Source organism: Hemiscyllium ocellatum, chromosome 18 (assembly GCF_020745735.1).
Source record: "Hemiscyllium ocellatum isolate sHemOce1 chromosome 18, sHemOce1.pat.X.cur, whole genome shotgun sequence".
Taxonomy (NCBI): Eukaryota; Metazoa; Chordata; class Chondrichthyes; order Orectolobiformes; family Hemiscylliidae; genus Hemiscyllium; species Hemiscyllium ocellatum.
The window spans coordinates 52,874,775-52,898,459 of record NC_083418.1 but is presented as its reverse complement, the minus strand read 5'-3'; the positions used below and the strand labels follow the sequence as shown (position 1 = coordinate 52,898,459).

Below are 23,685 nucleotides of genomic sequence, written 5' to 3'. Positions count from 1 at the left end.
ATGAACTAATGTTAATTGCTTCTTCACTTTACGCCATATCGGCTTCTGAACAGTTTCATAAGAATGCTCTGCTTTTGGATAGTAGGGGACACCTGTATCATTTATTATTGAACGATATTCGTGGCATACATGGGCTAGTGCCAGCTTAGGATAGATAGTTCTAGTGACTCATCCCTGGTTCTGGATCAGTGGTGCTGGAAGAGCACAGCAGTTCAGGCAGCATCCAAGGAGCAGTAAAATCGACGTTTCGGACAAAAACCCTTCATCAGGAATACAGGCAGAGAGGCTGAAGGGTGGAGAGGTAAGTGAGAGGAGGGTGGGGTTGGGGAGAAAGTAGCATAGAGTACAATAGGTGAGTGGGGGAGGGGATGAAGGTGATAGGTCAGGCGCGGGGGGGGAGGGGGGAGTGGATAGGTGGAAAAGAAGATAGGCAGGTAGGACAAGTCATGGGGTCAGTGCTGAGCTGGAAATTTGGAACTGGGGTGAGGTGGGGGAAGGGAAAATGAGGAAACTGTTGAAGTCCACATTGATGCCCTGGGGTTGAAGTGTTCTGAGGCGGAAGATGAGGCGAGGGAGCGGTGGTGAAGGAGGCCCAGGATCTCCATGTGCTCGGCAGAGTGGGAGGGAGAGTTGAAATGTTGGGCCAAAGGGCGGTGTGGTTGATTGGTGTGGGTGTCCTGGAGATGTTCCCTAAAGCGCTCTGCTAGGAGGCGTCCAGTCTCCCCAATGTAGAGGAGACTGCATCGGGAGCAACGGATACAATAAACGATATTGGTGGATGTGCAGGTAAAACTTTGATGGATGTGGAAGGCTCCTTTGGGGCCTTGGATGGAGGTGAGGGAGGAGGTGGGGACAGGTGGGGGTGGTGGCAGGGGAAGGTGCCAGGATGGGAGGGTGGGTTGAAGGGAGGCGTGGACATGACCAGGTAGTCACGGAGGGAATGGTCTTTGCGGAATGTGGAAAGGGGTGGGGAGGGAAATATATCCCTGATGGTGGGGTCTGTTTGGAGGTGGCGGAAATGTCGGCGGATGATCTGACTCATCCCTGGCTCTGCTTTATAGGATATTTTCTAATCAACCTGTTCAGAGATGTTATTACGTATCCCCGGAGAACTGGGACTTGTACCAACGATCCCAGCTCAGAGGTATGGACATTACATTGTGCCACATGAGCCTTATCTTGGTTCTGCTTTTTAAAAGATTTTTCTTCTGTAACCAAAAGTGATATCGCACACAACTGAACGACCTTCCCACCACCAAAATCACTGTGACTTTGTTTGTTTATTTTTAGAAACTACTAATCACTACCAGTAATCACTCAGGTCGCCAATTAAATATTTACAAGCAAAGCCCATTATGGGCAAAGTGAACCTCAGAAATGAAGGGGGAATAGGAAGAGCAGAATCAAAATGAAGTTGGATGGGGAAATAAAGCACTATATCCTCCGCAATGCCCACCTCTCTTTAAAGGCATCAAGAGCATTGGTGGACACCTCATGCTCCCTCTCCAAGGACCCTCGGGCATGAACATAACAGCAAAAGAGGGGCAGACAGTTGGCAGATATGACGTCCTCCGTGACTCTGCATTATAAAGGGCTCAGATGATGAGTTCCAGCTAGGCATACCATTGTCTGTTACCAAGGGAACTCATTCAATGAGCTCCACAAGGACATTGAGCCTGGGCCTTATAGTGTTATCACAATGGCCTTCTCCAGGAATCACGAAAAAGCCACCATGCAGAGCAGAAAGCAAATCGAAAGGCAAGCAGTATGTTGGCATCAAGTAAATGAGATTTAAGTACAGAAGTAAAGATATCTTGCTGCAGCTGTATATAGCCTTAGAGAGATCTAACCTGGAGTATTATGCATTGTTTTGGTCTCCTTATCTAAGAAAGCTTATACTTGTTACAGAGAGAGTGCAATTAAGGTTTGCCAGATTAATCCCTGGGATTGTTTTATGAGGAAAGATTAGGAAAAAGGGGTCTGTGTTCTTTAGACTTTAAAAAAATGAGAGATGATCCCATTGAAACTTATAACATTCTTCAAGGGTGGATACAGTTTGGCTGGTGATAAGGAGCAGGAATTTAAGACTGAGATAATGAGAAATTTCACTCAGATTGTAGTGAACCTTGGAATTTTCTATTATCCAAAGGACTGTAAAAGTTCTATCACTGAGAGAGTTCAAGTCAAAACTCTACAGGATTTTGGGCACTAATGACATTAAGTGAGAGTGGAATATGGAGATGGTGTGGGAAGATGGCACAAAGGAGATGATCAAACATGGTCTAGAATGGTAGAGGCCAGTGTGAGACTAGATGTGTCCCTATCTCTGCATCTTAACCAGTCATCAGGCTATTGAGAGTTCATGCCCATCTACATAAGTCATCCAGCACACTGTAGCTCCTGCTCCTGTGTGCTTGAAAAAGTCTCCCCATAGTTACTTGACTGTAATTTTTTCTTGCTTTAGTTAGCATTAACAACTCCACTAATTCTCTCCATTAAAGCGTTAAATGGGCTACTCACAATATCATCATTTCAGCTTCATAGCGAACCAAGGCATTCTTTTCCATCACCAGCTTGAACCATTTTTGCATCAGTTGAGGTTCCTCTTTTGAGTTGAGATCTGAACAATTTAGATTTTTTAAAAATCCAGTTAGTCAGAGATGTATTCCCTCATGCAAGTCATACAATTCTGGAAAATCTATTCATCATGCTTAAATTTAGTACCTTTCCTGAAAAAACATGTTGCTACGTACCTGCAGTACAGATTACTTTTGTCATGTGCTTTGAGATGATTATTTTCAGTGTTTAAAAATGTCATTATGTGATCCTCAGTAACTACTGTCTGATGATTAGAATCTGTTATACTGGATCCCGATAAATTGACAAAACATTTCTGAAAACTTTTTATTTTTCTCTTAGTATTTAAATTTCTAATTTCCAAGTAAGAGTTTAAACAATACAAACATTTCGCTAAATCACACTAACTTTCCTTTAGATGAGCTTTTGTGCCTTTTAAAGTTTCATTAATGTTTTACTGAGGTAAAATTCTCCTCCACCAGTTTAATTCCCTCTATGGGCTTTGTCTCTGCACCCACCAATTATGGTCTTTGTGCATCTCTTGATTTTGTTTGCTCCCCTACTGGTGGCTGAGCCTTCAGTTGCCTGTGGCCCCGAAATTTGGAACATCCTTCTTGAACTTGTGTTCCTTCCAACCCATCTGTTTGATCAATATTACTAGTTCTAGTATCTCTTTGTGTGGGCTCAGTGTCAACATTCTGCTTGTGGCTTAGCGTCAAATTTGATTTCTAATTCTACTTCTGCGAAGTACCTTAGAACATTTCACTGTTTCAAAAGGTACTACATGAATGGAAATGATTGCTGTTGAGACCACCCTGCAGTTCTTTGTCACACAGAATTTTAAATGATGAAAATCATATATTTGGGTACAATTTCCTGACTGTTCGCATTATTTCTGAGAACTAACATATGCCGGGCAGGCTTTTAAAAGCCACTTTGCAACCTGAAAGAAAAGCATGAATTAAAATTTGAAAGAAAGAATCTTAACGTTTTGGATTAGTGAGCAGAATGAGTCACCTAAGACCATTTCACAAAATAATCAAGCCTCAGTTAAAACAGGAACTATGCACCGTCACATAAAACAAGCGACCTAAAAACATATAAAACACAGCATTGGTCATCTCATGAAACAGAGGAAATTCCTTTGTCTTTTGAGGCCAATCATGTTGCAACATTACACAATTGTAGGTTGTATGATTCTGGTTTCTATGAAGAAAATGTCAATTGTTCACTGAAGATCAAAATTTGGCAGTTATCGCACAAAATTGTTGGGGGGTCAAAGTTTTGCAAGGGTGCTGTTTGCGATCTCCAGTATTGCCACAGAATGTTCATGAATGTCAAGGTTAATGTCTGAGCAAAACCCAATGAAGAAAAACATTGGGGCAAAAAAAACCTTTTTTTATTTAACAACTGAAAGAAATTGAAACAAAAAAGAATGAAACCTAAAATGGCAGTTTGTTGGTGGTTGGAAATGATAGGTCATGTGGTACAACCTCATCCTGCACTCAGCCAAAGTTGGCAATCCCTAGCGAACATGTCCTCTATCAGCTTGCTTGCGTCAGTCCTATTCACTCTGGCAATGAGATAATTTTATTTAACCATACTTTGGCAGCACAGTGGCTCAGTGGTGAGCACAGCTGCCTCACAGCACCAGAGACCCGGGTTTGATTCCAACCTCTGTGTGGAGTTTGTACATTTTCCCCAATTCTTTGTGGGTTTTCTCTGGGTGCTCTAGTTTCCTCCCACAGTCCAAAGATGTGCAGGTCAGGTGAATTGGCCAAGCTAAATTGCCCATAATGTTCGGGGATGTGTAGGTTAGGTGCATTGGTCTGGGGTAAATATAGGGGAGGTGGAATGGGTCTGGTGGGATACCCTTCAGAGGGTCGGTGCGGATTTGTTGGGCCTGTTTCCATACTGTAGGGAATCTATGTAAAAATCATTGAGTATTGATCTGTCCCACAGATTTTAATTGTCAATAACAACTAGAATGCATATTTTAACTTCATGGACTGCAGGATTTCCAGAGGGCAACTCATCATTAGCTTCTCAAAGACATTTAGGGGGCTGGGCAATAAAAACTGCTGTTGCTAGTGGTACTCAAACCCCATGAAAGACATGTAATATAGCAAAGTATACCAAGGTGCATCATACAAATGTTATCAGGCACAAACGTGACATTGAGCCACATTAGGAGATTAAAGTGCAAAGAATAGATTCTAAGATCTTAAAGGAAAGTGACACAGGGGTGGAAGATACAGTTCAGACAGATGAAGGCATAACTGCAAATAGTGAAGTGATAAAAAAAAATTGGAAATGTGCCAGGGTCAACAATTATAGGAGCACAGAGATCTTTGAGGGTCACAGGGCTGGAGGAAATAGGAAGAGGCAGGAGGGATTTGAAAGCAAAGATAAGGAGTTTTAAATGAAGGCGTTGCTTAATTCAGAACCAACATAGGTCAGCAAACGCAGAGATAATGAGCAAAATGGACTTGGTGCAAGTTTGGACACTGACAGCAGAGTTTTGGATAAATGGAAGCTTACGGAGTGGGGAAGGGTGGGTCAACAGGATCTAGTATATAACAGAGAGATTATGTGGCTTTAATTAAAGAAAAATAACATTTCAGGCAATACTAAGATATGTTGTAAAAATCTGTGTCCTATGGTATGAGAGACTTTCCAAGTAGCACAATGGTATGAAAAGATAGATATGACAAGGTTCAGCATTCAGAGACTTGAATGATGTATGAAATGACCTTGATGAAAGAAAACTATTTTACTGTATTGCTATTGTAACTGTCTCTGGAACAGTTAGCCCTTGGCTTTCAATAGCCATGGTAATTTCCAAAGAATTTTGATAAGTGGACTGCACAATAGGCCTATGAATAACATTAGAGTATGTGGTGTCAGGTGACAGATAGCAGGGTGAATAGTAAGCTAGCTACATATCAGAAAACATCTGGTAGGGATTAAAAGGTGGTGAGTCAGAGTGACAAATAATAGAAATCAGTATTGGAACCATGTTCATCACTGTTATGAACCAGGGAATTAGAAGGACAACTTCAAAATTTTCAAATAGCTCCAAATTAGAAAAACAGAGGAGGACTGCAATAAAACATAGGAGGACATCATTAACCTTGCTAAATGAGTAAAAAAGATAAAGTCACCACACTCTTATCAGATTATAGAGCTATGCTCTCATTAGAGAGATGTAATTGGTGGTGGTTTAACCTGAGGGTCACCACACCTCAGGTGAGGGGAGAGGTGGAGAAGGAGAATCCTTCATTGTAACCTCAGCTGGTGCAGGAATTGAACCCATGCTGTTGGTCTTACTCTACAGTACAAGCTGCCTATCCAGCCAACTGAGCTAACTGACCTGTCATGCAGTGTACAATTTGTAAATGAGTGGCGTATGGAACATTTTGGCATGCTACATGCTACTTAGAAAATTAAGCATTGAAATGGGGAAGTTAAAACGAGCGATGGGGCTGTTATTATGGATGCATAAGTCATTAAAAATAGTGAACCATTAATTATGTGATAAAAGAGTAACAAATACTGCTTTGTTTCTAAACATATCAAACTGAAAAACTGAAATTACTTTAATGCTTGTATTGGACCTTTGTTCGCCCCCATTCTGCAGTATTGTGCAAAGTTCTGGTCTCCATTTTAGAAAAGAAACATGTTGAAGAACACTGGGAAAAGATGCAAAAATGTTGTGGAAAGTGGAACTCTTCTGTCTAGAGAAGAGACTGAGGCCTGTATTTTCACAATCGCAAAGAGCCTCTCCTTTGCAAAAATGTGGATGAAGGCAAAAATTGGAAATGCCATTCCTGAGCATGGTGCCTGCCATTTTCATTGAGGAGGGAATGATGGCAGGTCAGATTCCAAACATGGCACTTCTTGCTGGCAGCTGCCCACAAAAATGAGCATCTCCCACATCTAATGTTGGTGACCTGGATTGGGATGCCCAACCTGTCCAGATTAGATCTGATAGATGTAGATCTAAACTTTGATTAGTTCTTTTAAGACGTGAGGTAGCTCTTTGCATTTGATCCTGGGACACCTTTGAGGAAGGTTGTGTACCATTTGGGACATATAGGCTGCCCTTTCAGAGGCACCAAGTACTCCTCAGGAGAGGTAATCTGCTCTTTAGAATTGTTAAAAGCAGACATGAATGTGCATTGAAGCCATATAAATTCATTAACCATCAAGCTCATTGGAACTGTCAAAAATGTCCAAAGCAATTTTGAAAATTGTCAAATACAACTGTCAAGCTTTTAAAAATCATATACAAAAAATAGTAAGTGATAAAAATAATTGATGCTTGCTATATCACTCTAAATGTTGATGTAAGCCTGAGATTTTCCATTGTCACTGATTTTATAATTTTCCATTACTACACTTGAGTGCCTTTTTGATTGAAAGTTCCAAATGGTTATAGACTTTTTGAAGTAGGATTGTGAATTCCAATACTTGTTTATTTTAAAGCATAATGCATTAGATTCTTCTTATAAGCGATTATGTAAACAAAGAAATGTAAATGCTTTAAATAGACTTTTATGAAGGAATTTTCTTTTAAAAAGAAAAACCTCATTGTAGCATGTGTTCCTGTGGTGTAATGGGTGCACTGTAAGGGTAAAGTATCATGGGTAAATGCACAGAGAGGGTAGTAGGGAGTAGGTTGAGATGGATGGTATGAGGGCCTATGTAACATGATGGGGGCGTGAAGTGATATGGGCATGAGCAGTGGCACAGTAGTTTGCACTGCTGCTTTATAGCATCAGAGAACCAAGTTCGATTCCACCCTTGGGTGACTACATGTATGGAGTTTGCACTTTCTCCCCATGTCTGCACAGATTCCCTTTGGGTGCTCCAGTTTCCTCCCACAGTCAAAAGATGTGCAGTCTTGATGGATTGACCATGCTGAATTGGTCATAGTGTGCAGGCTAGGTGGGTTATCCATGGGAATTGTAGGGTTACAGGAATGGGGTGGGTCTGGGTGGGATGCTCTTCAGAGGGTTGGCATGGAGTCAATGGGCCAAATGGTGTGCTCCTACACTGTAGGGATTCTATGACGAAGCAGTATGAAGTGTAAGGGTGGTATTGTTATTTACTTAAGACCTTCAACGTGGTGATCTTCCTCCCAGCCTAGGTTTGCACCCAGCAGCCTGCACACTCAGCTGGGGTCATTCAGCACGATGCCAGCCCCTAAACTGAAAATTCCAACTTCTGGGGAACTTTCTGTCAGGTTGGGTTTGAAGAACCGTGAAATGATCCAACTTTGCACTTCCAGTATGTGGCTAAGAACTGATGTCTAAAGGTTATCCTGATAAAAGATCTTAAGAATATGAAAGGGTTTAAGACCTTAACAAGTTGCCATTAACAAATCTACTAAAAGTAGTGGAATAAGATTTTGTATTAAATAGAACATGTATTTGGAGAATACTACTTTGCAGGGTTATGGGGGATATCTGGGGAGTCAGATTAATTGGACAGTAGTTTCAAAATGCTGGAATCTGCTCAATGAACATCCAATCAAGATCCTTCAACTTAGAATTTAGCACTTATTTGTAGATTTACATAAAATACTTCAGGGGCTTGCATGAAATCAGGGTACTAATTATTCGTCCTCTTTAGTTGCTCAAACTGCAGGTAATAAGTAATTGAAACTAATTAAAAATCAATAGAAACAAGAACAAAGCCTCATGCAGACAAACCAGATATAACTATGTAATGTTTAAAATTGCTGGACTAATATTTGGAAGACCTAGAAACATAAAGCACCACGGCAGATTAAGAAATCTGGAAATAAACTGCACAGGAACCCTGAAGTTATACACCTAGATAGCTCACCAATAGAGTTTTAGTAAGGAGAACTTGTCATCTTTAATCCATTTGAGCCTGTGTATGACTCTAGATTCATACTTTTTAAATTGACTCAACTGCTCCCTGAAATAACCCAGCAAACCAATCGGGTGTATTACATGGTTCAAAAAGGCAGCTCACTCCCATTCTCTCCAGCTCTAACAGGAATGGGCTGTAAATATCAATTATCCCAGTGATGTCCACAATCAGAGAGTCAATATAGAACAGAAGCCAAGCAGAGGCAAATACCTGACTCGCCCCGTAGAGCTTTCTCCAACAGCACACCACGTTCCTCCAACACACGCTGCTTCTCTTCCACCTCCTGGAGCTGACGCTGAATAATCTGTCAGAGCAATACTTTTTAAGCAGGTGTTCAAGATATACAGGATATTTTCAATTAAAAACTCACAGCCCTCTGAAACAGTCAGGTAAACTCTCCACTTCCTGCCTCCTTCGGAAACATCAGCAGCATTATCTGTGTTGCTGAAGAAATATTATGCAGGAAACACATAACGGGCCAAGTGTAGTCAAACCTGTCTGCCAGGACATTGATGGGATCAGGTGAAACACTAGGTAAACATCCTACATAGAGTCATAAAGTACAGAAACAGACCTTCGGTCGAACCATCCATGCCAACTATAATCACAAACTCAACTCGTCCCACCTGCCTGCTCCTGGCCCATATCCCTCCAAACCTTTCCTATTCATGCACTTATCAAAATGTCTTTTAACATTGTAATTGCACCTACATCCATCACATCCTCAGGAAGTTCATTCCACTTACGAACCACCCTCTGCGTAAAAATAAAATTGACTCCCATGGTCTTTTTAAAATCTCTCTCTGCTCACCTTAATAATGTATTCCCTTGTCTTGAAATCCCCCATTCTAGGGAAAAGACAACGATCATTAACTCCAATCTATGTTCCTCATTATTTCACAAACAAGGTCGTCTCTCAACATCCAATGCTCCACGATTTTACTCTCCATTGCAACCATATTTGACAAAGTCCCACAGGATTCCTGCTTGGTGCATTAGGTTCAAATAATCCCCCATTGAGTCAATAAGAGAATTGTCTAAATTGAGGCCCATGTGTTTAAGAATAAAAATATTGCAAATTTCAGATCTGACTGGTGAATAAAAGAATGAATAGTATCACCAAGTGATCTCAATATTAATTCACACTGTGGATGAACTTAAACCTTATTGTGCATTTGTTGATAAAATGGTGATGCAGATAGTAAAGTGAGAATCGTTTTGATCGTTGAGATTGCTTTACTTGGTAATTGAATGCGGCTGAGATTTCTTAAATAAATAAACATGTCTGTGAAATTTGTTGACTCTGAATTGTGCTCGAGGTGTTTTTGCTAATATCAGTCAATGCTGTGAGGTGCGTCAGAGCACATCTGAACAGGTTGATCCAAAAGTGTAGCAAAATTGTTCTGATCAGCAATTTCTATTGGACAATATGAGGAAGTAGTGTTGAAACAGGCCATTTAGCTCAATCTTCTCAAAACACACTAAGGCCGTTTAGCTCAAATGATTAATTCTGGTGTTTAGATGCCAACATGAATCTCTTCCCCATGTAAATATTCCATTCCTGACTGCCTCTGATAGCCTTCTATTTAGTTCTCCCTCATGGTTGCATTAAACCTTCCATTAAATGCATAATCTAGGCACCTCATCCACTCCATGTGACACCATATCTACATAAAAATATTTCTAGTCTCCTTTGTTCTGCACTCACTCACATTAGGGAATATTTTCTCCACATCCACCCTATCACAATCCTTCAAAACGTTGCAAAAAAAATCAGGTCACCTCTCACTCTTCTGAAGAGAAAACTACCCTTACGTGTTGAAATATTCAATATGAAGGGAGTGGGGAGGAGGTGAGAGGTGCTAGAAGCTGGTGTACGAATGAGGTAGATCTCTCTTATCGCAGAAAATGCCTTCATACATCACAAAGTAGACAAGCAGGAGGCTGGCAGCAAGTCAGGCAGCATCAGTCGGGTGTAAACCTTCTTCAGGACCTGAAACGTTGACTGCTTCACCTTCTGATGCTGCTTGGCTTGCTGTGTTCTTCCAGCCTCCTGCTTGTCTACCTTGGATTCTAGCATCTGCAGTTTGCTTTTATCTCTAACTTCATACTTCATAAGGCAGAAAACGTACTGACTTGGTTTGGGAAGAGACAGTTTAATCAAAAGGTGCAATTTTATGTAGGCATTGGGGTGTCTCACCTGCTGGTTGGAAAGCTGATAACACACAGATGGTCTCCTTTAGGTAGGCCTGCTGGGATTAAGTGTCTCTCAGGCACTTAAATAGGCACCAAAAGGTCCTCACTACCCCCTAGGACCCTGAGGACAAGAATATTGCCCATTGTGACCTGCTGGCTAATCAGAGGCCATTAGCCCTTCTGGTCCGTCAGCATCATGGGAGAGGTGGTACCTGCAGCAGGAATGTCATCATCCAGAGGTCCGGGGTCAAGGAGCAGCCAAAGCCAGAGATAAGTCATGGCGAGAGGGTTGCAGTAGGGGATGGTTGCAGAGCAAGGGGATGGTGAAGCAGATTTGGCAGCAAGGACAGGGTGTGGTTCTCAGCTAGCATGATGCCATCACGCCCTTCACCCCTCAAAATCCCAGTGCTAAAGCCCTCAATCAGGCAATAAGTGCCACTGCCCACTCCACTCCTACGAACAGTTGGAACAGGTTTGCTTGTTATGCTCTATGAGTGGTGACTATCCTCTCCACCATTGAGGTTAATCCTAGCAGAGACAGGATGAAGTCTTCAAGTAACTGATGGTTATGCAGGAATCCTGACTGTGAGCCTTTGCACCATGGACATAATTTCACCAGAGTTGGGAGGGAATCTGGCTGCTCATACACCACACTCCTGTATGATTATATGCCCTCTCCATTGCCAAACACAGCACAAGAGAGAAAGTAGAACTGACCCCAAAATATATAAACCATCAGGAGCGCTAACATGTTACTATTAAAACTCCTCATCTTGTGATCAATAGATTTTATGATGAGGGAGTATGTAATTGAATCATCAGATCCAGTTATACACAACATTTTGCATTTTCTCATGTGATGTGGGCATTGTTGGAAATTGGCATTTACTTCCACCCCTAATTGCCCAGTGGTGATGAGATGTTGAGGCACTGCAAATTATGTGGGTAGGTGCATAACCACCATCTTCAATGAATTTAGGCAGTTCATCTACAAATTAAAGCACAGCAGGTATGATGGGCAGAACAGCCTTCAACAGTGAAAATATGAAAATCATTCTCAAAGTGCAATAATAGTTTCATAACTCAGAGTTATATTACTTTGCTGTATTCTCAAGACTCAAAACTGGAAGATCTCACTGAGAAACTTGAGCAATACGTATGGACTGTTCACTGTTACTGAAGGTGACACTGACTCATGTCTGGACTTTACCTGTGCCCTGTGGAGTCGTTTTACTTCCTCCTGCTTCATTTGCTGCAATGCCACATTCCGCATCTTCCTCTTCTTTCTGACATTTTGATTTTCCTGCATGAGGAGGAGAAGACAAAATCCATCAAATACATCAAAGAACCATCATTCATTTTAAATCATTCATATACGGGATGAACTTAAATGTAAACAATATCATTCATGATCTCTGATCATCCTGAAATACTTTGTGAGCACTTTTGGAATTGGAGTTGTTGTGTTAATGTAGGGAACACTGCAGCCAGTTTGCATGCAGCAAGCTCCCACAACAACAATCTGATGGTAACAGATCATTGATTTGAATAATGTTGTTTGAGGGTTAAAAATTCATAACTCAAGAGATAACATAGCTGTCCACCTTTCACTCCTCCATTCTATAACTCGCTCCATCATGCAAAACCATCAGTTTATGGAAAAGCCTGCTTAATAGTTAATGTCTGTAATATTTTCTGTTATTTTCTGTTCTCTGAGGCAGTAAAGGCTGTATCTATTCTCACAGTATGTTTACAATATACTCAACTCAAATGACCATGCTTCGTATCGCAGTGGGACTGGGCCCACCAATAAAAGCTGCTGCTTATGAAATGAGTCAGAATTTTCAGCAAAACTAAAATTGGAAGGATATTGATGGAAAGAAATTCTGCATTCCATTTGAACCTTATAAAAATAGACTGCAAAGGCCTGAATATATTTCATTGAAGAGGTTAAGGAGTGACCTTATAGAGGTTTATAAAATCATGTGGGGCATAGGTAAAGTGAATAACAAGCGTCTTTTCCTTAGGGTGGGGGATTTCAAAACTAGGGGACGTATTTTCAGGTGAGCTGAGAAAGATTTAAAAAGGATATGAGGGGCATCTTTTTACACGGTGATTCACGTGTGGAATGAATTGCCAGAAAAGCTGGTGGATGCAGGTACAGTTACAACATTTAAAAGATATTTGGATAAGTTTATGAATAGGAAAGGTTTGTGAGGATACAAGTCAAGCACAGGTGGGTGGGACTAGTTTAGTTTGGGAATATGGTCAGCGTGGATTTGTTGGACCGAAGGGTCTGTTTCCATGTTATATGACTCTATGACATACCCAAGCAGCTTTGAAATGTAGTTGTATTATAGGAAATGCAGTAGGCAATTTGTACACAGTAAGCTCCCATAAGAGCATTGTGGTAACCACTGTTTTAAAAAATTCATTTGTCGGATGTGGGCATCGCTGGCCGGCCAGCATTTCTCACCTGTCCCTTGTTACCCTTCAGAAGATGGTGGTGAGCTGTTTGCGTGAACCACTGCAGTCCCTCCCTGCCATTAAGGAGGGAATTTCAGGATTTTGACTCAGAGCGATGAAGGAACAGCAACACATTTCCACATCAGCATAGAGATTGGCTTGGAGGAGAACTTGAAGGTTCTGGTGTTCCCATATATCTGCTGCCGTTGTCCTTCAAAATGGAAGTGATCATGGATTTGGAAGGGTGTTGTCTGAGGATCTTTGATGAATTGTAGACAATCTGTTATATCTCAGTTATGTTGTTTCGGGGATTAATAATGATTGTACCAAGACATGGAAAACACCTCTGCTCTTTCTCAAACTAATGTCATTGGATATTTCACATCCACCTGAGAAGTACGATCCATTTAGAGAAATGGAAATAAACACCTTATATCGACAGAGGGAGACAGTACCTATCAGGGAGCTATCTATCCCCCAGTTCCGATGGTCTATAATTGGTGCCTCGTCTTACAAACAGAGTGTGTCAAACTTGGGAAGAAGATAGAAAACCAAATATACTCGACGAATGGAACTCATTTCTGGAGAGAGTCAATTAAAATTGAGAGGAATTATGTTAAACTTGTAGCTTTAGTTTTACTGTGTACCTTTCAGGACTCCATATTAATTCAGGTTTACAGCAAAACCAGAAAATGTGAGATTCAGATTCATGGGAATTTTATTAGAATTGACATCCTTCCAGAGTAACCTAAATGGGCTGGAGTTCTTCCCTGTACAAATAAACAGGCTGAGCAAGAAGCCTGATAAAGACCTTTAAAGTTATGACAGGGTTCAACTGGTTGGACATGGAAGAGAAACGTGTACATGTTGGCAAGATGCATGGGAAAATCAGCACCTGCAAGTTCCCCTCCATATCACACAGCATTCCAACTTGGAAAAGTATCACTGTTGCAGCACTATCACTGGGTCAAAATCCTGGAACTCTCTCCCTTACAACACCTTGGGTAACCCTGCATTACATGGACTGCAGCAATTCAAGAAGGTGGCTCACCATGACCTTCCCAAGGGCCATTATAGATTAGCAGTAATTGCTGCCCAACCAATGACATTCACAACCCAGGAAGAAATAAAATAGAACAAGGGGCCAAAAGTATCAACTAAAACATTTAACTAAAACAATGGAAATGTTGGGAAGGTGCAACTCATTCTAACATGGAGGGATTGAGGTAAAAACAGTGACTGCAGATGCTGGAAACCAGATTCTAGATCAGTGATGCTGGAAGAGCACAGCAGTTCAGGCAGCATCCAACAAGCAGCGAAATCGACGTTTCGGGCAAAAGCCCTTCATCAGGGATTGAGTCAACCAGATATAGTTAAAGGAAGATTGGGTAAGTGCTTGAAAAAGAAAGGGATGTGAAGTTAAAATGATAAAATGAGATTAAAATGAGGAGGATTGCATGGAAAATAAACACAGCCACAGACTAGTTTGGCTGATAATCATTTACCGTGTTATAGATCTGAGGTAAAATGGGACGTGGGCAAAGAATTGGCTGATTTCACCCCCCCTTCCATTCATAGAACATGACACGGTACAGGAATAGCGATTTGGCCCACCATGTCTGTGCCAATCTTAATGTTATTCTAAATTAATCCCATCCTCCCCTATATGGCCCATATCCCTCTATTCCCTGCCTGTTCATGTATCTGTCCTAAATGCATCTTAAATGTTGCAATTTCATCTGCGTCTATCACCTCCCCAGGCAAATGTATTTCAGGCACATAACATCCTCTGTGTAAAAACATTTCTTTGCACATCAACTTTCTCTCTCTCATCTTAAACCTATGCCCCCTAATATTTGACATTTCAATCCTGGGGTAAAAGGGCTCTGACTTTTCACCCCATTCATGTCTCTCATGAATTTAATATACTTATATCAGGTTGCCCCTCAGCCTCTGATGCTCTAGTGAAAGCAATCCAAGTTTGTCCAATCTCTTTTTTTAGCTGATACACTCCAATCCAGGCAACATCCTGGTAAACCTCTTTAGCACCCGCTCCAAAACCTCTACATAGTGTGGCAAACCAGAAGTGCACACAACACTCTAAATGTGGCCAAAAGCAGTTTTGTATAGCTGCAACACAACTTACCATTTTTTATACTTAATCCTCCAGTCAATGAAGATAAGAATGCCATATGCCTTTTTCACCACGTTATCCATTTGTCTTGCCACTTTCAGGAAGCAATGAACTTGGACCCCAAGATCCCTTTGTACGTTAATGCACCTAAGGGTCCTGTCATTTACTGTATACTTCCTTTTTGCATTTGACCTTCCAAAATGCATTGTCTTACACTTGTCCAGATTAAAATCAATCTGCATTCCTCCACCCGACTGTCCAACTGATCATTAAAGCTGCTTGATCCTTTAACAACCTTTCGCAGTATCCACAACTCCACCAACCTTTTAGTCATTTTCAAATACATTAATCAAACCACATACATTTCATCAAATCATTTATATATTTTGCAAGCAATAAAGGTCCGAGCACTGATCCTTGCAGAACACCACTGGGGTCACAGATCTCCAGTCAGAAAAGCACCCCTCCACAACTACCCTCTATCTTCAATGGCCAAGCCATTTTTGTACCCAATATACCAACTCACCATTGATCCATATGACTCATTCCTCTGGACCAGTCTCCCATGAGTTACCTTATCAATTGCTTTATTAAGGTCCATGTAGACTAGATCCACTGCCCTACCCTCATCAATCATTTTTGTCACTTCCTCCAAAAATCTCAATTTGCTTTATGAGACAAGACCCCTCTGAACAACGTTGTGCTGATTATCCCTGACTATTCTTTTCCAAATGTGAATAAATCCTGTGCCTAAGAGTCTTCTTCAGTAATTTCCCTACCAATGATGTAAAGTTTAACAACCTATAATTTCCTGGATTATCCCTGTTGCCCTTCTTTAGCAAAGGAACAACATTGACTATTCTCTGGTCTTCTGTGGCTAAAGAAGATACCCAAGGATCAAGACACCCAAGATCTCCTCCATTTTAATATCAACATGCCCCTCCCATATCCTCCTCCTTGGTGAATAGATTACCTTTGATTGATTAAACATGTTCATCCAGGATTTCACAGCCTAACTGTTGGTAGAGTGGCCTATGTGCAGAATTAGATAACATTATTCTTACCTGTGGCCTTAATGGGAACATCTCTTCAGATGGTGCATCACTGGTTGTCTCAGATTCGCCTTCAGTGACCTGGGTATAGGTTTGGAGATCCTTGCTGCCTGTGAGGAATATGAGAAAGGCATGACTCAGATCAGCATCTGTCAACAGACCGACTATGTCTCATTCAGTGTTTGATTTGTTCAAATAACAAATACAGTGTTTCATTTAGTCTTCAGTCCCACATACTCTTTGGAGTTCTCCCTTCAACAAAAGAATAACGTGTTTATTTTATGGCCTTTAATGCAGTAGAAATGCCCCATGGTGCTCCACAGGCAGATTATCAGAAAAGATTCAACACCAAATCACATTAGGACAGATAATCAAAACCAAAACCAAAAATGGGGACACCTTTTAAGAACGCCAGAGAAGAAAGTGATGGAATGGAGAAATGCTTGGCAAGAATTTTTCTTTATAATGGGAGCATCACTAGCGAGGTTAGGATTGTCTCCCTTTGCACTTGAGAAGGTGGAGGTGAGACACCTTCTTGAACTGCTGCAGTTTGAGAGATGCAGGAAGGATTTTGATCTAGTTATAATATTTCCTCATCAGGAGAGTGTGGAGCTTGGAGAGGAACATGCCGGCAGTTCTGTTTCCAAGAACCTGCATTCACAGTGGCAAGTGGGCACAGCTTCCTCACACTTCTGACTTGTGCCTTGTTGATGGTGAAGCCAGGAAATTAGTTATTCATGACAGGAATCCTGGTCTCAGACTCAGTATCTGTTGTAGTTCTGTTCGCCGAGCTGGGAGTTTTTATTGCATACGTTTCGTTCCCTTTCTAGGTGACATCCTCAGTGCTTGGGAGCCTCCTGTGAAGCGCTTCTGTGCTGATTCCTCCAGCATTTATAGTGGTGTGTCTGTACCGCTTCCGGTTGTCAGTTGCTGTCTGCTACAGTGGCCGGTATATTGGGTTTAGGTTGATGTATTTGTTGATAGAATGACACTCATCCACAAATTCTATCAACAAACACATCGACCTAGACCCAATATACCGGCCACTGCAGTGGACAGCAATTGACAACCGGAAGCGGTACAGACACACCACTATAAATGCCGGAGGAATCAGCACAGAAGCGCTTCACAGGAGGCTCCCAAGCACTGAGGATGTCACCTAGAAAGGGGACGAAACGTATGCAACAAAAACTCCCAGCTCGGCGAACATAACCACAACAACGAGCACCCGAGCTACAAATCTTCTCACAAACTTTGAACTCAGTATCTATACGGGTGGTTCAGTTAACTTTCAGTTCACTGCTCTGGCACAATTATTACTTGTCATATATCAGCCCAAGCCTGAATGTTGTCCAGGTCTTGCTGCATGTGGAGGTGGGCTGCTTTTATAACTGTGGAGTTCTGTATTACACTGATCGCTGGGCAATCAACAGTGAGCATCCCCACTTCTAACCTCATAATGGAAGAAGCAGCTAAAGATGGTGGGGCCTAAGACAATATCTTGAGGAACTTCTGGATCAACATCCTGGCAATTAAATGATTAGCTTAAAATAATCACAGCCATCTTCATTTGGCGCTATTATTCCAGTCAATGGAGAGTTTTCCCCTGATTGTCAATGCATTTAAATTTGCTAAATTTGATGCCACAGTCTCTCAAGTGCTACCTTAGTATCAAGTGCAGCTACTTTTTCATCACTTCAAGTTAAACTCTTCTGACAAGGCTGTAATGACATTAGAAATCAAATTGACCTGCCAATATCCAAACTGAGCGTTGGTAACCAGATTATTGCTGAGAACTTTCTGCTTAAGAGCATTGCCAGCAAAACTCTCCATTACTTTAGTGATGACTTAAACTGGACCTATGGAGTGGTAATTGGCCATATTAGATTTAACTTACTTTTTGTGAGTGAGCATAACAGGGAAATTGTCCATATTGTTGGATATATTCCAATGTTGTTGTTGTACTGGAACTGTTTGCTAAGGACATGGCTACTTTGTGATCATAAGATGTCAGTATTATAGCCAGTTTTATGCCATTGCCAGAGTATTTGCTGTACCCAGTGCCTTCAGGAAACATCAAAATCCTGCAAGTCCCTTCCCAAAAGTGCTGTGATGAACTTTTTTAAAAGATTCATTCATGGGACATGGGCATCACTGGCTGGCCAGCATTTATTGCCTGTTCCTAGTGCCCTTGAGAAGGTGGTGGTGTGCTGCTTTCCTGAGTAGTTGCAAGTCAAATGCTAGAGGTTGCTTTGTAAAGACTTTGTAGAATTTGAAGCAGCTGAGTGACTTGTGAGGCCATTTCAGAGAATGTTGAGAGTCAGTCTCATTGCTGTGGGCCTAGAGTCATATGTAGGCCAGATCAGGTAAGGACAGCAGATTTCCTTCCCAAACAGACATTATTGAACTAGATGGGCTTTTCCTGACAATCGACAATAGTTTCATGGTCTTCAATAGAATCTTAATTCCAGATTTTTTTGATTGAATTCAAATTCTACCACCTGCCATGCTGGGATTTTAATCCAGGTCCCCAGAAGATTGACTGAATCTCTGGGTTAATAGTCTAGTGATAATATCACTAGGCCATCACCACTCCTTACACCAGACAAACTGCAGTGGTTTGGGAAGAGGGCTCACCACCACATTCTCAAGGGCAATGGAGGTGGGTAACAAACGCTGACCTTGCCAATGATGCCCACATCCTATGGAAAACATCTGAAGGTGAGAAGATTGTAGAGAAACAGCAAAGTAGAAAGATAGTAGAACTAGGTGAGTTTCCCTTGCACAGAAATGGTACGGACTAGAGAGGCAGTATGGCCTCCTTCTTTGCTGTAAGGATTGTTGGATTCTTTGATTCCAGGTTAATTATTAGGTTCAGGTCAGGAAGAGTTTAACTGTTGCTTTGATAATGAACTTTGTTTTATACAATTGGTTCTAGGTTACTGTTCAGCTTTTTGTGAAATAATTATTTAGATCTATGAAACAAAGTGTGATGTCAGATATGAAGTGCATGAGATGTGTGATAAATACAGTTGTCATGCTCATAACTATCAAATTAGCTTGCCTAGAAATCATTTACTATCAACACTTATTATTTATCTCTCCAAATATCATGTTATACTGCAAATATTAAATTGAAAACCACTCCAGGAACATAAAATACTGAACAATGCCCATCTATAAATTTTCACATAAATTCTGTGTGAATTCTGGAATTTATTAGCAGCAATTGTGCTTTCTGGCATTAAAGTGACATGACTTTAACTTGGCAACAGAATAACTCATAGTACACTAAATGCCTGAAATTATACAAATGAGTAAAACTGCAGACAATTAGGAGATCAACATGTACAGATATAGTTTGATACCCATTTTAAAGTTGCTCTCGACTATTTTATATATCATTCATAAATTCCTAACTTCACACATATAACAAACAGAGTTTAGATTAGATTACTTTTAAAGGACAGCCAGTAAGATTGGATTTGGATTTTCTGAAGACATTCAACATGCCACATAAAAGGTTATATGCACTAGAAAGGAGCTCATGGTAGTTGGGGTAATGTATTAGCATGGATTGAGGACTAGTAAACATACAGAAAACAGAATGGCAAATTCATGCTCTTTCTCAGATTGGAAATACATAGCTAGTGGAATGCCTCAAGGATCTGTCAGAGAACCTCAATTATTTACTATCTATATCAATGATTCGGAAGAGGCAACAGAGTGTAATGAATCCAAATTTGCTGGCAGTACAAAAGTAGGTGGGAGAGCATGTTGTGATGAGGGTATGAGGAATCTGCAGGGATATAGAAGGATTGAAAGACTGGGCCAAAATAAGAGAGATGGAGTTTAATATAAGCAAGTGTGAAGTCATGTACTTTGGTCGGAAGAATCAAAATAAAGAGTACAATTTAAATTGAGAGAGACTTCAAAAAGCACTACATGGAAACATCTTTGTATTCTTGTGTATAAAACACAAATGGTTATGTAGGTGAAACATGTTATTAAGAAGGCAAATGGGATTTTGAGCTTTATTACTAGGTTGGATTTTAAAAATAGAAATGTCTTCTTACATTTGTTGGAAAAGCTGTATCTTTTTATTTTTTGGTATAGTAATGGGAAAATAACTGTTCTAAAGACCAAGAATTGCTGAAGGATTATTGCAGTGTTTAAAAACAAGTAACCTGACATGCAGAATAAGCATCATTTACTTGTTCAAGCAGTAGTTGGACTTTGCAGATAACCTGGAGCCAAAGTGACTTTACAGATGGAGATTGAGTCAGCAACAAGTAGTTGATTGATCTAAGGACTAGTGACCAGCTATTGATGTCAAAAGCCTACTGCCTGCTAACAAGTATCTGATTGTTTCTCAGTAAGCTGAATAGGTGGGCATGAGAATAAGGTAATTAGAAGTGATCAGGTCTCCAACAGCTGAAGAACCATGTCTGCTCTCTACAATAAAAGCCACATTACACCTGAAGATAAATTGTTTATTTTTCCTTTAGCTATGGCTTATAATTAATAACTCAGATACCTTTGTGTACCTGTTTCCCTGGGCCTTTTGAAAAACAGTGAAAGCATCCGGAGAAGGATGACAGGGAAGCAGTATTCTGATCAGTAAAAGCATAATTTCAGTCACTGTCTGACCAGGAACAATTGAACTACCAGTAATTATCGTTCCCCAGTCTTACCCTCTTCCAAAATCACTCAGGATTAATATTTTAAGTAGTAGAATTTTATGCTAATGTTCATGATAGTTTACCTACAGAATGAACCTAATTAATTATAATAAGTCATATTTTTTATTAAGTACAGCAAGTTCGTCTATGCTTTTTGTCAACCTGTGTCTGAAAGTCAGGAAAGTTGGGGAACTCTGCATTGTTTAAAAATCTTCAACTTTTGTCACAGCCCTGGGAATAACAGGCTTGATTTCCAGCTTGCTGTCCCAGCGAGACTTAATAATGTACAGGGTGTTGTTCAGGCTGGAGTACAGTTTCGGTCCCCGTATGTAAGAAAGGATACACTGCTGATGAAGACTGTTCAAAAGAGGCACACAAGCTGATTCCAAGTGAAGGATTGATGTATAAAGAATGGCAAAGAAGGATAGACTTCTATTCATTACAATTTGGAAGAATAAGGGGTGATCTTATTGAAAGGCTTTGAAATGCTTTGAGAAATATTGAGAAGATATTTCCACCAGCAAGGATATGTTGAACTAGAGGACATGGTCATACAATGAAAAACATCCACTTAAAAATTACATCCAAAGGAATTTCTCTGTCAGAGGGGAATGATTGTCTCAAATTCTCTACTTCAGAGTTCTGGAGGCTAGATCATGGAAAGTATTCAAAGAAGAGATAGACAATTTTCAAAATATCAGGAGTTCAGGGCTTTGAGGAACTGGCATGAAAGAAGATTTGAAACCAGGGACAGATCAGTAATGGTTTTATCAATTTGGGGGGACGGCAGTACTGAGGGTCTGAGTGTCCCCCTCTCTCTCCTATTTCTTATGTAATTATCATGGAAATCCCCTCTGTAAACTAATGACACTTAAATTACACACTTCCAACTTTGCAGTAACTCCACTGGAAAGAGGGAGTAGGAAGGTAACTACAGTATGAGACATTAATGTGGAGTCACAGAGTTGTCCAGCGTGGAAACAGGCCCTCGGACTAACTTGTCCATGCTGACCATGTTTCCTGAACTGAACTAGTCCTGTTTGCCTGAATTTGGCCCATAGCCCTCCAAACCTTACCTATCCATGTATCTGTCCAAATGTCTTTTAAATGTTGTAACTGTACCAGCCTCTATCACTTCCTCTGGCAGCTAATTCCATACACGCACCACCCTCTGTGTGAAAACATTGCCCCTTAGGTCCTTTTAAAATCTTTCCCCTCTCACCTTAAACTTATGCCCTGCAGTTTTGGGTTCGCCCACCCTGGGGCTATTCACTTTATCTAGGTCCCTCATTATTTTGTAATTCTCTATAAGGTCACCCCTCACCCGCTGATGCTTTAGGGATAAAAATCCCAGCCTATTCAGCATCTCCTTATAGCTCAAACCTTCCAGTCTCAGTAACATCCTAATAAATCTTTCTTGCACCCTTTCCAGTTTAATAACATCCTTCCTATAACTGGTTTCACTATAAATTGGAAATAAATTAATAATGGAAAAATGCTGAAGGAAATACATGCACATACATTATTGCAGAATGATACAGCACAGGAGGTAGGAGGTAGTCAGTTGAGTTCTTTAAAAGACCTATCCAGTTATTTCCAATGCCAGTTGTCGCATTGCTCTATAAATGTGTGTATTCTTCGGCTACTGATTCACATGTGACTGAAAACAGTTTCTCTCTCTGTCTCTCCCTTTTTCTCTCTCTGTGTAATGTGTCTGTTTGTATGCATGTACACCTTCTAAGAGGATAAGATGGATATTGGCTTTGAGTGGTGGTGTAAAGCAGGCGATAGCAACTCATCAGGTAGTTTACATCTGTCCCCATGTTTACTTTTCTTGAAGACGAGGGGAATAGATAACTAACAACTGTTTGACATTGCTGCACTAAGCCAAGATTGATCCTAATGAGCTATTGCTAGCTCACTGGAAAACCTTGCCTTAAACATATAAATCACATGAATTAATATTTTCAGGGAAAATGGTGAGAGCTCTCAATGGCCTTTTAAGTTGCTATGGCTTCTTGGTATAGATCAGCCATGTAGCTTCAAACAAAATAGCCTTGGGCACTTTATATTTTCTGGGAAGCCTATTTACACTGTGAACATCTGTTAGATGTAAAACTATTGGCGTCATCTTGTCTAGTTAAATGTTGAAATAAAAATTTCAAAAGGATACCAGGTAACAAATCTATTTTGATGAAATATTAATAGCTCTCCATCATACAACACAAGGTACCAACTTAAATATTCATAACTGTTCTGCCACCAACCTGTGTATCCATATTGAGAATTAAGGACTGGATTGTGGGCCCAGTTATTTAATTCAGTATTGCTCAATACGAAAAATAAACACTGAAGAAGTGCAAAAATGAATTTTAAAGGTAAACACCATATAATGGGTTCAGCAACTAATTCGAAAAAGTTATAGAATGTTATCATTTATTGTGATGGGAAAAGTAGGAAAATTGTTCTTACGTTATGCAGCACATTGACGAGATCTCATCTTGCACACTGTACATACAATAGGTATCTTTATTTAAGAAAGGATGGAAATGCATCGGAAAGAGTTCAGAAATGATCTTTTGGACTAATATCTGGGATTGACAGACTGTCTTATTAGAAAGGGTTGGTGAGGCTTTTCTTCCATCTACTGGAGTCTAGAGGAATAAGAGGCTGC

At 40.6% G+C, this 23,685-nt stretch overlaps 1 protein-coding gene across 9 annotated transcripts in view; it reads right to left on the bottom strand.

Annotated features, from left to right (window-relative positions):
• The window catches only part of mical2a (microtubule associated monooxygenase, calponin and LIM domain containing 2a), a 296,251-nt gene that overhangs the window by 19,917 nt on the left and 252,649 nt on the right, over window positions 1-23,685 (bottom strand). For all 9 annotated transcript variants that reach the window (XM_060838999.1, XM_060839005.1, XM_060839007.1 and 6 more), the window contains 4 exons: window positions 16,342-16,439; window positions 11,888-11,980; window positions 8,692-8,785; window positions 2,521-2,620 (listed from right to left, as the gene is read on the bottom strand). In XM_060838999.1, the coding sequence (XP_060694982.1) occupies window positions 2,521-2,620; window positions 8,692-8,785; window positions 11,888-11,980; window positions 16,342-16,439 (385 nt within the window). The remainder of the gene's footprint in view (window positions 1-2,520; window positions 2,621-8,691; window positions 8,786-11,887; window positions 11,981-16,341; window positions 16,440-23,685) is intronic.